At 47.2% G+C, this 16,167-nt stretch overlaps 1 protein-coding gene across 7 annotated transcripts in view; it reads right to left on the bottom strand.

The window, feature by feature from the left end:
• The window catches only part of TTLL10 (tubulin tyrosine ligase like 10), a 200,434-nt gene that overhangs the window by 7,294 nt on the left and 176,973 nt on the right, over positions 1–16,167 (bottom strand). For all 7 annotated transcript variants that reach the window (XM_081923495.1, XM_081923497.1, XM_081923496.1 and 4 more), the window contains 7 exons: positions 13,682–13,771; positions 11,986–12,154; positions 10,522–10,640; positions 9,837–9,951; positions 7,677–7,762; positions 7,000–7,171; positions 3,113–3,284 (listed from right to left, as the gene is read on the bottom strand). In XM_081923495.1, coding sequence (XP_081779621.1) covers positions 3,113–3,284; positions 7,000–7,171; positions 7,677–7,762; positions 9,837–9,951; positions 10,522–10,640; positions 11,986–12,154; positions 13,682–13,771 — 923 coding nt within the window. The remainder of the gene's footprint in view (positions 1–3,112; positions 3,285–6,999; positions 7,172–7,676; positions 7,763–9,836; positions 9,952–10,521; positions 10,641–11,985; positions 12,155–13,681; positions 13,772–16,167) is intronic.

Raw genomic sequence — 16,167 nt, 5'->3', positions numbered from 1 at the left:
TTTCCCTTTTCTTGCAAGGAATCCTATTCGGAATAAGGGAATCTCCCTTTAAAAAAGGGAAACGTTGACAGCTATGCTGGGAAGCAGGACCTGAGCGGCACAGAAACTCTCCCATCTTGTGTTTCCAAGGAACTGGAATTCAGACTGCATTCAGGAGTGGAGTTTGGACACAGCTGTCATGGCCAGGAATCTAACCCGCCATGAATCTCTCTTAACCCCCCCCCCCCCACTTTAAAGCCATTCAAGTTGGTGACTGCCACTACTTCTTGACGAAGTGGATCCCACCGTTTAACCAGGTGCGGGGTGCTTGTATTGACTGATTATTTCAGATCTTACAACCCATCCTTCCTCCTTGGATAGAGCCCAGAGCCACAAGACAATAAAACCACATTAAAAAGAGACAGAGAGAGCAACATTTGTTTGATGCTTTGAATCCCTTGGATTCCACCTAATTTCAATCAGATTTTGTGTGGATTCAATTTGTTTTAACGCTGGCTGAAAAAGAGGGGCAGAATTTTCTGCAATTTATCTCTCCCTTCCACATAATATGAGAACCCTAGAGGTTCATCCAGTAGCCCTCCAAATGGTGTAGCAATAAAGCCGCTAGCACACTTGCAAAGCTAAGCAGGGTCTGGTCTGGTTTCAAATTGGATGGGGAACCGCATGTTGAGATTCCTGCATCGCTAGGCTTGGACAGGATGACCCTTGAGGTCCCTTCCAACTAGTCTATAATTCTTTGAAGCTGAATATTGGGAGATTCAGGGCAGACAAAAGGTCTTCTTCATGTGGCCCAGAACTAAGTGGAGGAATTAATTCCCCAAACAGGTAATGACGGCTTTAAAAGAGGACTGGGCAAATTCATACGGGATGCTCCATGATGCATTATGATTTACTGTTTACAACTATATTACGATGTTCTTGTTTCAAGCTGCCCAGAGAAGTTTTTTTGTTATTGGGTGCACATGCAAATATTGTCCATAAAATAGAAGGCGTGCGGACACAAATCTAGGAACATCAATCAAACGGGCAGTTTTCCAGAAAACAAAGGGGTGAATCTTCCGCAGACCTTCTGTTTACACATTTCTCAGCGAAGGGGCAGCAACAGGGGGAGCCTCCAGGTCTCTCCTCTTTGATTCCATCCACCTGGCAGATCCCCACTTCTTAAATATGAAAATTCAAACCATTCCCTCCTCGCTCCCACCCACTCAGGTGGGACACAATTGGGGGCGGAGAGGCAGATTTCTGTGCCGCCGTCGCCACCTGCTCTGCCATGAATTTCCTGGCCTCCTCCCCACCCCCCGCCGATGAGATTTGCAGGTACTCCTTTGAATAACAACACCTGGCCCTCATTTCATGTCCTTTGTGGCAGCGGGGTCTCTCCGGAGCCAGCATGGCACTGCAGCGCTCCAAATCCCAAGCTGAGCAAACAGCTCTGTTCAACGCAAAAAAACCACACACAAGGCGCCCATCTTGCCAAAGCCATTAAGCTGCAGGAAGGCGATACCAAGTGGGCTGGGCTGGCAGGGATAACATAAGCTCCAGCTGTCCCTGTTTACCAGGGATGGATGGCCCTTGTTTTCTGGTGCCCGTCCTTGGAGCGAGAAGAGAAATCAATTCCTGTCTGTGTTTCTCCTCTTGGGCGAGTGTGACATATTTGATAACAAATGGGGGAGCCTTATAATCAAAAAGCCCCATTTCAGGTCTTGCTCCGATCATGCCTCTTGCTCAAGAGGCCTCAGAAAACTATTTATGAATTATTTCAAAACATCTATATGCCGCTTAATCGTAAACGCCCTGCTCTCAAATCAACACCTCAAAGCGGTTTGCAAAATGTTACCTGGATGGCTTACAAAAACGCCAAATTTAAATCTCTCTCATCTCACCCGAGCCCTCGAAGGGAGATGGATGAATTTGCAAGCCTTCCCTGCACACAGAAATCTAGATGGTCAAGGGGGTAGGTATTTTATGGCACAGGTTGCAGGGAACCTGTGGCTCTCTGGACATTGTTGCTGCTGTTAATAATGGTAATAATTAGTATTAATCAGCTGCCTCCTCACTCCAGTGGCCCCAAGCGACTTACAAACACAAAGCCAATCACAACAGGGACAGCAAATAAAACCTAGAAGCACCTCTGTAGGAATAAAAGGCAGGTCTTATAGATCCTGCTCCTGTTGAACTCCAACTCCTATCACCCCTGAGCAAAAGTGATGCTGGCTTGAGGCTGACAGATTCAAACAATGTATTGCAGGCCGCAGGTATTGTCATATATTTTGATGACCTTGGCCTAGCTACTTAAATTTAGCACCTGATGTTTTTGAGGGCTAGGCTTAGAGACGGGCGAATCTTTCCATTTCAGTTTTCCTCAATTTCCTGCTTTTTGCAATCTAAAGATCAGTTCTTCACCTTCCCACATTGATTTGCAAATACCTTCTTCTTCTCCTTTTTAAAAAAGAAAGTTCTCATGGAAACTCACCAGCATTTTAGTCTACATTTCCCCCTAATTTAAAAAGTCATTTTGCCTACCATTCATTTTCTTTTTGGAGGCAATTTCCCTTAATATACTGCATTTGGAAGCATGTTAATTTCACCGATAGATACCCTTATTTGTTTATTTCATAAAACCCACAAAGCACCTGATTTGCAAAATGGGCAACAACCACCTCAAAGCAGTTTTGCAAAAGAAAGGAAAAGAAAATGAAGAGAAAACAAACAGACTTCTAAAAGGTTAAAATGCAGTAGACTAAAAGCAGATCAAAGCTCGCACCAACTTTCTAAACGTCTGGATAGGAATGCCCAAACAATAAAGGTTTTTAGAAGGCACCAAAAAGAGGGCAGCGAAGGGGCCTGTGTGGTATCAACAGGCAGGGAGTTCCAATGGCTACATGCTGCCACATTCTAAGATCGCATTCTTACACACTTTCCCCACACTTTCTGAACCAGATCGCAAAATTCAGAGAGGTGCGAATTTCAAAGACTGCCTGGCTTCACGTATTGTTTGGGTACGATGCCTGTTTTAATGCAACGCTCCACGTTTGAGAGAAGGCCCAACTATTTCCTGGTCCACAGAATCCTGCCTCCCGCTCAAATCCCGCCCCTCTCTCTCCCCCCTCACCTGATTGGTCAGATGAGAAGTGAGGTCTTCCGACTTGGGGTCGTAGTTGAGGCATGTGAGGCGGACATAGCCGTGGCCAAAGAAGAGCATGAAGGGGCATGTGCAGGCGATGAGGAGGTACGAGCGAACATCAAACTTCTTCCCCTCTAAGAGCAGCGGCTTATCAATATACCTGAGAAACCGGAAGGATATGCATCTCTGTGGCACCTGAGCTTCTGAGGCTCTTCAAGTCTCGCTCATGCCAATCTGCTTAATTTTATTTTTTATGCTCTAATCTATTACATTTTATTTATTTATTTATTATTTTAAATATAAATTTCAAAATAAATCAGAGAAAGCACATGGAAAGGGTAACTTATTAACACAGCAGGAACAAGACAGCTTGATAACTATGCATCCTCATTATCTTAATATTTCCTTCCTCTGTTACAGTTTCTTTATGGGGGGGGGGTTTCCATGCAAAATTCTTCCTGCCAGGGTTTCGGGATGAAAAGATAACTCAAAAAGTCCGTAGTCTAAAACACAGATTTCCAAAAGAGGTGGTGGGATAACCTGGGGTGGGGTGGGTGGGTTTCAAAGTTCATCCGGTTGGTTGAATTAATTAAACTAATGGGATTTTTGAATGCATGTGCAGCTAATGGTTACTGTTTCAAACTGTATTGCATTACAGTGGTACCTCGGGTTACAAACAACTCAGATTACAAACACCTCGGGTTACAAACACTTTGGGTTACAGACTCCGCTAACCCAGAAATAGTACCTTGGGTTAAGAATTTTACCTGAGGATGAGAACAGAAATTGCGTGCTGGCGGTGCAGCGGCAGCTGGTCTCCCTATTAGCTAAAGTGGTACCTCAGGTTAAGAACGGTTTCAGATTAAGAACGGACCTCCGGAACAAATTAAGTCCATAACCAGAGGTACCACTGTATTATTATTCTTCCTTCCTGGATTGTGTGAACCAGCATAATGAATAATAAAGGTTGGGTTGGGGGCATGAGGGTTGAGTTTGTGGAACCAAGGGGGCGGTGACCTGAAAAAGTTTGGGAACCGCTGCTCTAGAATATATTGAGGACAGGAAGTGGGTATTATGATCCTTTATGCTTGTATAGCCAATAAAGGATTTCCAGATTTGTAAGACTGGCAGAGAATAACTAGAGAAAATGGAATAGACCTCCCAGCCCTGTGCACGGCACACAATGCTTCTGTTTTTCAAATACTGCTTGAATTGTTTTTGATAGTTGTAAGTGGACTGATTAAACTAGCCGTGCAATTGTCATGCTTGCAAGGAAAGTGGGCATTAGCTGATGTTGAAAGCGGGCATTAGCTGATCTCATGTTTGTTTGATTTGATTATTCTGGCCTGAGGCACTGTGTGTGTGTGTGTGTGTGTGTGTGTGTGGTGACGGATTTACGTATAAGCTAAACAAGCTATAACATAGGGCCCCCACTCTCTTGGGGGTCCCCCAAAAAATTAAAGGGGGAAAAACTGGATCTACATTTCCAAAATATAAGATAAAAAGCAAATAAAATAAAACCTACAGCTTAAAAATTATTTCACTATTAATATACTTCTTCTTAATTGTATTTCACTATTAATATACTTCTTCTTAATTGTATTTCAGCTCAACATTTACTTTGATAAAATACATAAGTTGTTATGTGCAAATGGCTTTAGATACTTATTAGGTCCATAAATTACCATACAGTGGTACCTCGGGTTAAGTACTTAATTTGTTCCGGAGGTCCGTTCTTAACCTGAAACTGTTCTTAACCTGAAGCACCACTTTAGCTAATGGGGCCTCCTGCTGCCGCCACACCGCCAAAGCATGATTTCTGTTCTCATCCTGAAGCAAAGTTCTTAACCTGAAGCACTGTTTCTGGGTTAGCGGAGTCTGTAACCTGAAGCGTCTGTAACCCGAGGTGCCACTGTATAGCATATATATTCAACACAAATAACAGCGACAATTTGTTGTTGACAAAAGACAGCTGGACATATAAAGGGCCCCATTACCTTCAGTAGCTTAGGGCCTCATCAAACCTAAATCCAACCCGTGTGTGTGTGTGTGTGTGTGTGAATTTTTGCATTTCCACTTCTGTAGGAAGCCAGTTAGACAGGGAGGGGCGGGGGCAGGTGAGTGCAGCTGCTCAGCTCTCTAACAGCTTTGGTATATAGCATTAGAGACTTATTCAGCTCACACAATGCAAAGTCTTTGGCGTGCATTTCCCCCTTTGAAGCTCTCCTTAGATGCCCAGACAGAAATAATCTCTGATCTGTCTCTCTTTCTTTCTCTCTCTCTTCACCACCTGTTAAAATGCTAATGATCTGTCTGTGCCGATGACACGAAACTTTAAGAAGAGAGAGAAAGGTATTGGAAATGAAACTAGGCCGACTGAGGAAAGGACTCTGATCATACAAACGACAGGAAGTCCTTAGACCGGGAACGCTCGAGCTCTATATGCCAGGAGAAATAAAAGGAATAAGGGGGGGGGGGATATCCTGCTGTTGGCCCAATGTACCCACCCGCTAAAAGGGACGCGGGTGGCGCTGTGGGTTAAACCACTGAGCGTAGGACTTGCCAATCAGAAGGTCGGCAGTTCGAATCCCCGCGATAGGGTGAGCTCCCATTGCTCGGTCCCTGCTCCTGCCAACCTAGCAGTTCGAAAGCACGTCAAAGTGCAAGTAGATAAAGAGGTGGGGAGGTAAACGGCATTTCCGTGCGCTGCTCTGGTTCTCCAGAAGCGGCTTAGTCATGCTGGCCACATGACCCGGAAGCTGTACGCCAGCTCCCTCGGCCAATAAAGCGAGATGAGAGCCGCAACCCCAGAGTTGGCCACGACTGGACCTGATGGTCAGGGGTCCCTTTACCTTTACCCACCCACTAAGACTTTCCGCAGTTGCTCTTACACAAAACGCAGAATCCCGTGCAATCGCAGAAAATGGGATGGCACTTTGTTAACACCTTCTGTTCAGACTCTGAAATTTGCACAAATACAAAAGCATTTGGGGGAGGGGAACTTAATAGTTTTTTGACACATACATCGCAAAAAAGCTCAGTGAAGACTGAGTAAGCTCAGTGGCTGTGGAATGCCGATTGAATGTTTGGAGGAGCCATGAATGGAATGGAATCTAGAACAGGAATTCTAGATGCTAAAATGGAATCTAGAACAGGAATTCTAGATGCTAGAATGGAATCTAGAACAGGAATTCTAGATGCTAGAATGGAATCTAGAATAGGAGGCCTCCAGGATGCCACACTCTGCTATCCCCCCCCCCCGGTATGCGGGGTGTTTAATGGGGAGTTTGATGCAAGTCCCGACTTTTGCAGCCCATAATGGGGGGGGGAAGGGATGCTCAGGCCCAGAAGAGGTGCCAAATGGCTCTTGGGATTCTCACTAGGCCGCACCCCCTGTCACCAGGCCACACCCCTCCCCAGCCAAGCTTCACGTCCTCCAGAATGGCTGGGATGCATCACAGAACTCGACAGCATCACTTGCTTTCCTGGATGGAGGGTTGAGAAGAGTGTCCTGTGTTCAGGAAGCAGCACACTGTGCAAAGGTTAAGATTTGCAGCAGTTGCTCCTCCCACTTTTGCCACCAGCTCCACCCACTACTGGCCTGTGGCCCCAGGAAGGTAGCCTAGTAAGAGATGCGGACGCCGGGGGTGAAAAAATCTGCCTGTTCCTGCCGTACTGGTTGCATTCCAGGAGCTCGCATTTCTGCAAGATGACGGCCCGAGGAGATTTCCCCAGCCCACCCGAGATCCCGGGCTTCCTTCACCTCAAGCGCACCGGTTAAGTTCCCCGAAGACCACCCAGCAACATCTTTCACCAGCCAGCTGGAAACTTGGGGCAGTGGGTTAGCAGAACCTCCATATCACTGCATTCTCTACCTTTGAACGATCCTCGCCGGGGGAATTTTGTAAGGCAGTTTCTTGTACATAGGATCTTCTTCGATGCTGAGGAGCTTGGCTTGCAAGCTGTTGACCTCGGATTGGTTTTTGAGGAGGAAGATCCCCCGGCCTTGGTTCGAGCTGGTGGGCTTGCAGATCCAGATCTGAGGCTCTGTGGAGAAGAGGAGAAACACAGGCAGGTGCCTATCTGGCCCATCATGGCCTCCTGGGCTGTAGCTCAGTGGTGGAGCACCTGTCTCACATGCAGAAGGTCCCAGGTTCAATCCTCAAGGACATCTCCAGGTAGGATGGAGGATGTCCCCTTCCTGAAACTCTTGGAGAGCTACTGCCAGTCAGTGCAGGCAATACTGGCTGGCTGCTCTGATTCGGCCTGTGGACCTGTGGGAATATAATGGGGAGGCGGAGAACCATGTCTGCCACTTTGAGCTCTCTGGAGAAAAGGTGGGAGATAAACGCAGCAATAAAAGGAAAGGAATTCCAACTATATCCATTGGGAATAGTTTCCTTTATCTGGAATCTACAACCACAGCCCAAATCTGATCGAAAACTAGACAGTGCCTGAGCTAAGCAGGAGTTTGGCAGGATAGGAAAATGGTCAAATGAATTTATTTCCGCTTGGGAGGATGTGACTTAGCTCTGAAGCTCCTGACATTCACCTTCATATATTTCAAAGAATATCTCTCTCTCGTCCTTGGTATCCAGGCGGAAAGTCTCAGGGAAAAAGTCCTCCATTCTCAAAACCCTGCAAAAGCCCAGGATAAGAAGAAGGGGTTGGAACTTGCATGCTCCTCGTGAAGAGATCTGCGCCTGTCCAACTAAGGATGGGTGAACAACCTCCCAGTTTGGGTTTCTCCTTTTCCCAATATTCAGTTAAGTTCTCCATATTTCCACACCTGTTTGCCATTTGTTTTGTTACCTTGAAAGCCCTCTTGAAAACCCACCAGCGACTTTCTCCTAATACGCCCTCGTTTGTATGCAATTCTGCCTGACGTACACATTTCCACAGAGCCATTTCCCCTAATACAATGCATTTTTTTTTGTATGGTCTTGGCAGAAATAAAAAGGTAAAGGGAGCCCTGACTGTTAGGTCCAGTTGTGGCTGACTCTGGGGTTATGGCGCTCATCTGGCTTTATTGGCCGAGGGAGCCGGCATACAGCTTCCGGGTCATGTGGCCAGCATGACTAAGCCACTTCTGGCGAACCAGAGCAGTGCACAGAAACGCCGTTTGCCTTCCCACCTCTTTATCTACTTGCACTTTGACGTGCTTTCGAACTGCTAGGTGGGCAGGAGCAGGGACCGAGCAATGGGAGCTCACCCCATTGTGGGGATTCGAACCGCCGACCTTCTGATCGGCAAGTCCTAGGCTCTGTGGTTTAACCCACAGCGCCACCTGCATCTGCAATCAAATGCATGGTTTACCCTAGTCTGTGCACCTTTTGCACACATTGCTTGGGTTGAGAGCTGCACTGCAAAATTCAGGGCAGACTTTGAAGGATTGCTGTGTTTCGGTTTCCGTATTGTTTCAGAAAGTGTTCTGCTTTTTATTACGTTCTGTTTTTTTAATAGATATACTGCAAACTGGCCTGTGAGCCTCGGACGAAGGGCAGTATATAAATTTAATTAATAAAAATAATATAAATAGGTTTGCTTTTAAATGGAAACCGAATCCAGTTTATTCCACACACCCTACCCCAAAACTGTCGAAACACTGGGTCCATATTTTTAGGGGGCCCCACTGCTAACATGCCCCCCCCCCAGTGTGGAAATTGGACAACTTTCCTCTTCAGCCAAGGCAGTTCATAAACCTCCATACCCTCAGCTGTGTGTCACATGATTCCTCATGATGTGATCCCAACCAACCAGCGAACACAATGATGCCACAAAGCCAAATAGCTCCAGATTTGAAACCCTGTCACACGCTGACATCTGGATTTGAGGTTTTGAATGTCGGCACAGACTACATTCTGTTCTGGAAAGTTGGCTACGGCTGGGGGATGTTTTTTGCAGGGTGCGTGGGAGAGGCAGTTAGATTATACCTACTTCCCATTGTCAATTTTTTTTTTTACTAAACTTTGTCCCTGAGGCGTCTCCTGGCCTCCTAAAGCAAACATCACCCATTACTGGGAATACAGCTACCAAGAAGCAAGAGAGGATTTTGCAGCCTGTGTAATTTTTGCAAATTCTATGCATATTCTCACCTTCTTTTGCATAATGTTGCGATGTTTGCTTTTGCTGCACTTAATAATTCACTACAGCTGCACCATATGCTCCCCAGTGAATAGTTTTGGCATCAAAAGGGAGCTGTTAAAGGAACAACCCCCCCCAAAGAACCCCCACTACCAATCAAATCATCTTCCTTTTTATGCCCAATGTTAAATGCCACTCTGCTGCCCCCTCTACATGCCCCTCATCTGCCCAAGGGCCACAGTCCTTTCTAGGCAAGATTCTGGGGGCCACATTACAGTGGTGGGCAGAGTCAGATGAAAAATGAGTGGGGCAAGCCATGTGAATGTTATCTTTGTATGGTAGGTTACACATGCAGACCAACACCCTTCTCTAGCCTCCAACCAGCTGAGAAAGAAGCATTATGTGGGTTCGAGGACAAATTCCAGCCAGGCAAAAACACTCAAGGAGATTGTGAAGCAGGCCCAGCGAGGGGCGTGGTTTGGCGAGAGGAAGGCGTGGCCTGTGGAACATCCCAAGGGCCCGATTAGAGAGGGCTAGAGGGCCACGCCTGGCCCCTCTGAGCTCGAGACCCTTCCCCCTTTAACAACATAAGGCGCAGGGAGGCTGTGCTTAAGAGTTTAGGGCTCACTTTGTGGTCCTGCTGATCTTCTTCATCACCCGTTCATACTCCCTCAAGTTCATCAAAAGGCCGATCTTGGTAGTGAGGATCTTGTTGTTAGAGATCTGGTAAAGAAGCTGCTCTCCTGCAAAGGGAGGAATAGCGAGAGCCAGGGTGGAGCATGAAGGCTGGGTCAACCTCTCTCACACGCAACACACCCTTTATTGATAACCTTTGGGCCAAGCCCAATAACAAGGGTGCAGAGAGCCTGCCGACTCCAGCTGCTACTGGACTGCAGGGGTGCCAATGAGAATAAAATATTGTGGGGGCCAGGTAAGCCCCGCCCCGCATAATCGATCACATGACATGGTGCACACACACCATTTGAATGGGAATGCTCATCAGCTTTTCTGCATTGTAGGGAGTTAGACTCTATGGTGCTCATGGTTCCATTCCAACTCTATGATTCGCTGAGGAACAGCACCCATCAGGCTGTAGCTAATGGTAGTCAGTAGACCCACTGATATGAATAGACCTCAGTTAGTCATGTCCATGGATTTCAATGGGTTTGAAAATCATCCCTGACCACTCGTCCTGTTGGCTGTGGTTGATGGAGGTTCAGCAACATCTGCCGAGCCTCAGGTTCTCCACTCCCGTGCCCTAAGACCACTAGGGAAAAGGTCTTTTTGGTGCTGGCTCCCCCAGGCCTCCTCACCTTCTCTGAAGTTGAAATAGGTGTCCCGGCACTTAGTCTCACACCACTTCAGGATGTAATCATCCCTCCGGTTGTCATAAATACGCTGCCAGCCTTTGTTCTTGCAGAAGGCGTTCAGTCTGCTCAGAGGAAGGAGAGAAAACAATGAGGTCCAGCAACTTGTTGGGTTTTTTTAAAATAAAGAACGGCAGCAGCCCTTGCCTTCTCCCTCAGAAGAGTCTGGCTACTGGATGAGGCCAAAGGCCCATCTAGTCCAGCCTGCTGTTCTCACAGGGGCCAATCATCTGATGGCTGCAGGAAGCTGGGGATGAAGGAATCAGCCCTCCTTCACTCATAAGAACATCAGAAGAGCCATTCCCTGGGGGATTCCCTGGTCCTGAATGGGGTAACTGTGCCCCCGAAGGACCAGGTGCGCAGCCTGGGAGTCATTTTGGACTCACAGCTGTCCATGGAGGCGCAGGTTAATTCTGTGTCCAGGGCAGCTGTCTACCAGCTCCACCTGGTACACAGACTGAGACCCTACCTGCCCGCGGACTGTCTCACCAGAGTGCTCTAGTTATCTCCCGCTTGGAGTACTGCAACGTGCTCTACGTGGGGCTACCTTTGAAGGTGACCCGGAAACTGCAATTAATCCAGAATGCGGCAGCTAGACTGGTGACTGGGAGTGGCCGCCGGGACCACATAACACTGGTTCTGAGAGATCTGCATTGGCTCCCAGTACGTTTCCGAGCACATATCAAAGTGTTGGTGCTGACCTTTAAAGCCCTAAACAGGCTCAGTCCTGTACACCTGAAGGAGCGTCTCCACCCCCATCGTTCAGCCCGGACACTGAGATCCAGCGCTGAGGGCCTTCTGGCGGTTCCCTCATTGCAAAAAGTGAGTTTACAGGGAACCAGACAGAGGGCCTTCTCGGTAGTGGCACCCATCCTCCCTTCAGATGTGAAGGAAATAAGTAGCTATCCTATCTTTAAAAGACAACTGAAGGCAGCCCTGTTCAGGGACGTTTTTCAATATTTAAGGCTTTATTGTTTTTAATACTTGATTGGGAGCCGCCCAGAGTGGCTGGGGAAACTCAGCCAGATGGGTGGGGTATAAATAATAAATTATTGTTATTGTTGTTGTTGTTGTTGTTGTTGTTGTTGTTGTTATTATTATTATTATTATTATTATTATTATTATTATTATTATTATTATTATTATTATTTTCCCCAGGATAACCAATAGGGAGACAGCCAGGACTGACATCACTTGTGACTTCAATCACTAAGTTGAAGAGGTTGCTTCTCCCTCCTCCCTCCTCTTCCTCTTTCCTTGTGTGCTGTGTCTGTTTTACACTGTGAGCAGAGGCCCTGAGGACTAAAGGGTAGCATAGAAATGCTGTCAATAAGGAAATACAAGGCTCTGGGGAGCCACAGGAAGAAGCACCCATGACGGAGGGGCAATTCTTTCTGCAGGCGTCCTTACATATCGATTCCGTTTGCTCCTCCAATATAATAAAAAGGCCCCAGGTTGGGAGGCTCCTCTGGCTTCTTCTCCTCTGGGTGATTCATTCGGGGCGATGCTTTGGGAACGCCTTTCTGCCCTTTGGGTTTGGTTTCGTTTGCCAGCTCCCCTTCGACTAAGTTGGAATTGCCTGGAACCAAGAGAGAAAAACATGGGGGAGTCAGGTGGCTCCAAGAAGCCCACAGGCGGGGCATGAAGGCAACAGCCCACCCTCGCTATCATGCATACAACCCTCAGAAGGACCTGGCTGGATCAGGCCAGCATCCTGTTCTCACAGTGGCCAACCAGATGCTTCTTATGGGAAGCCCAAAATCTGGTCCTGAGCACAACACTCCCCGTTGGTGATTCCTGGTAACTGGGATTCAGGGGCCTCCTGCCTCCAGCTGTTGTGGGTGGGCCACCGAAAGCTTGATGGGCCTGGTGTGACCTTGCCAACCCTGCTCTAAAGTACCGTATTTTTCGTTCCGTAAGACACACCTGACCATAAGACGCACCTAGTTTTTAGAGGTGGAAAACAAGAAAAAAATATTCTGAACGAAAGAGTGGATGTATGATTTTTGTGGTTCATGCTGTGGCCACAGACATGTTATGTGATTTGACGGTGAGTTTGGGTTAGCCCAATGCAAAAATCCTGAGGATCCATGGGGATCCGTGCTTTGTAACCACGATTTTGTGCCATTGTGGCCCCACGAAACAATGGATGTGTGGGGGTTTTTGGTGCAGGCTGTAGCCATGGACATGCTATGCAAAAATCCTGAGGATCCATGATCCTTTAACTTCCACCCTCCCAGGCAGCCTACTTTATCGCTAGCGTCCCTTATCTCCCTCCTGATCGCTTGCCGATCAGCTACTCAGTGGCTTCCTTTCAACACCTCCTTCCCTCTTGTTTGCTTTAGCGTCTTTTCCTTAGCTGGAGCAGTTTTTTGCTCCTCCTTTTTTTCTAATTTCTCTCCTCATTGCTTGTTTTAGTATTCCTGTCTCCTCTCCTTGCAAGTTCGCTGTTTTTACTCCCCCCTCCACTCCTCCGGCAGCCTCCTTTACCCGCAGCCTTATCTCCCGCCCAATCGCTTGCCGATCAGCTGCTTAGCAACTTTGTTTCAACACCCGCTTCCATCTTTCTAAAAAAACCCCACCACAATCTGTTTTTTGCCCCTAGGCAATTTGGCTCCAGGGACCACACATTTGCCCCATAAGACGCACAGATATTTCCCCTACTTTTTAGGAGTAAAAAGTACGTCATATGGAGCAAAAAATACGGTATGTGCTCCCTGCCAGAAGAGACCCTTTCCCCAGATACGCTTGCTTTGACGCCCATGTTCACAGGTCTCCGCTGAGCTGTTCAAAGTTCACAAAGCGTTCAAGAAAGGCAGAGTCTGCTCTCCAGAGACCAGGGTGTAGCATCGTGCCAATTAATTTGGGGAGGGGGTCGTTGCAACTGTGCGACGCCCAGGATGAGAGTCGGCTCCATCAGGTTGGAACTAATTGGCCATTGCCTCTTTGAAGGCCTCCCATTCTCATGCTCAAGTCCTTTGTGAGAGCAACGCCAGCTTCGCTTTACACATGCAGGCAGCCAGATATGGGTCTGGGTTTGGGGACAGTGTGGGTCGGGGAGGAGTGGAGCAGGGGGGCACATTGGGGGAAGCAAGAGGGTGCCTACTGCTTTGCTTCTCTGGCTGCAAGTCTTTGTCAGTTTGGCTTTCAAACATGCTCATGAATTTCTCCCTTGTACTTGCGACACACTTGGAATCTGCAGAGGAAGAGGAGGAGAGAAAAAGCCATTGGGCCCTGAACCAATACAGTGGTACCTCGGGTTACATACGCTTCAGGTAACATATGCTTCAGGTTACATACTCTTCTAACCCAGAAATAGTACCTCAGGTTAAGAACTTTGCTTCAGGATGAGAACAGAAATTGTGCTCCGGTTACTGTTTTTACCTCAGGATGAGAACAGAAATCACACGGCAGCAGTGGGAGGCCCCATTAGCTAAAGTGGTGCTTCAGGTTAAGAACAGTTTCAGGTTAAGTACAGATCTCCGGAGTGAATTAAGTACTTAACCCGAGGTACCACTGTACTAATAATACCAATACTGACCACAATACTCAAAGATAAATGGTTTTGCGAAAAGACCCATCTCCCCCAACGTTTGCCTTCTAAATTCTGGAGGAGGATTCTGAGGGACGTGGCAGTGGGCTCTTCGTGGTCATTCATATTTTGTGCCTTTTCATTTGGAATTGCTTCAAATCAATATTTCCTCCGTGGTGGATACACTACTGTTTCTTCAGCACAGCCACACCCACCCTGTATATTTAAAGCACCATAGAATTAGCTGTAGAGCAGGAAGGGACCCCAAGGGCCATCTAGACCAACCCCCTGCAAGGCACGAAACACAGCGAAAAAATCCCTGACAGAGGGCTATTCAATCTCTGTTTTTATTTTTGGAAAAACATTCTGCATGCAAAGCAAGTGCTCTACCACTGAACTAAGATGTGGGAAGCTGGATTATATGGAGTGAAACTATTGGTTTATCTAGTGTCTACACTGATTGACAGTGGCTTTCCAGGGTTTCAGATAAAGTTCTCTCCCGGCCGTACCTAGAGAGGCCGGGGATTGAACCTGAGACCTTCTGCATGCTCCTCAACTGAGCCGCGACCCTGCCACTAAGGGAAGAGCTTGTTTTTCAGAGAGAGAAAGGGACCGCACACCTTTCTGCCCATTAGCTCGCTCATTGAGTCGACCAGCACCTGATCTGCCAGAGCATTTTGAGAGGCAGAGCGGCCAATTTGCTGCCAATAATGAACAATAATGCCCAAGCCAAGTTATTTAATGAGACACGGCCAGCTTCCAAATCGAGGGCAGCACCAGAAACGCGAGTGGGTGGATTCAATAAAGTTCAGAGAAAGGAGGACAGAATTCTTTGCTAAGTCCTGGAAACCAGGTTGAAAATCTGGGTCACAGATTTTCCCCTAGGAACAAAGGAAGCCACTTTTTTTCCATTGGTCCATTGAGCTCAGTATTGTCTACACTGACCGGCAGCAGCTCTCCAGGGGATAATCCCAGTCCTACCTGGAGTTGCTTTTAAGTATTGAACCTGGGACGTCTTGAATGCAAATCTCTGCCGCTAAGCTGTGGCCGTTCCCCAAAAGAAATGCACCCATTGAAGCTTCTGCTTTGAACTTTTGTAATTATCCTGCACTTTCCACTCGGTCTGTTCATGAAATGCAGCCCGAGATCAGAGGTGGTGGTGGGGAGTAATTCAGTTTAGTTTGCATATTAACATCCCCCTACCTAATTTGCGGGGACACGGGTGGCGCTGTGGGTTAAACCACAGAGCCTAGGACTTGCCGATAGAGAAGGTCAGCGGTTCAAATCCCCGCGATGGGGTGAGCTCCCGTTGCTTGGTCCCTGCTCCTGCCAACCTAGCAGTTCGAAAGCACACCAAAGTGCAAGTAGATAAATAGGTACCACAACAGCGGGAAGGTAAATGGCGTTTCAGTGCACTGCTCTGCTTTGCCAGAAGCGGCTTAGTCATGCTGGCCACATGACCCAGAAGCTGTATGCTGGCTCCCTCAGCCAATAAAGTGAGATGAGCGCCGCAACCCCAGAGTCGGCCACGACTGGACCTAATGGTCAGGGGTCCCTTTAATTTTACCTTTACCTAATTTGAATTTCGGAAATTCGGACAACCGGTCCATCTAGTTCATCACCACACTTTCCTGAATTTTGCAAGGCAGTTCTCCAGCCACAAAATGTGGACCAAAAATTTATGCATTGAGGAAAGGTGTCCATAAGAATGCAATTATGAGTGAAAACAAACGAAAATGTATTATATTAGGGAAATTGCTTGAAAAAAAGAGAAAGACAGACATATCAGGCAAATTTGAATAGAGAACTGTGTATATTAAGGGGAATGTACACTGATAAATTTCTGTGGGGATCATTTCTTGAAAAAGAAATATGGCAACTGAAATTGACACTTTTGTCCTTTTCTACCTGAGACTCGTAAAAACTGGCTTGGTCTAGTCTGTGGACATTCACAGTCCAGGAATACTTGGCTGTCCACGTGGAAACCTTTGACTTCTCATAGTTAATAGTTAGATATTCATTTCTACCATAATCTGCAAATCCAATAAGCAGCTGTCTTA

Source organism: Podarcis melisellensis (genome assembly GCF_964234715.1).
Source record: "Podarcis melisellensis genome assembly, chromosome: 8".
Classification (NCBI taxonomy): domain Eukaryota; kingdom Metazoa; phylum Chordata; class Lepidosauria; order Squamata; family Lacertidae; genus Podarcis; species Podarcis melisellensis.
This window is presented reverse-complemented; position numbering and strand designations above follow the sequence as displayed.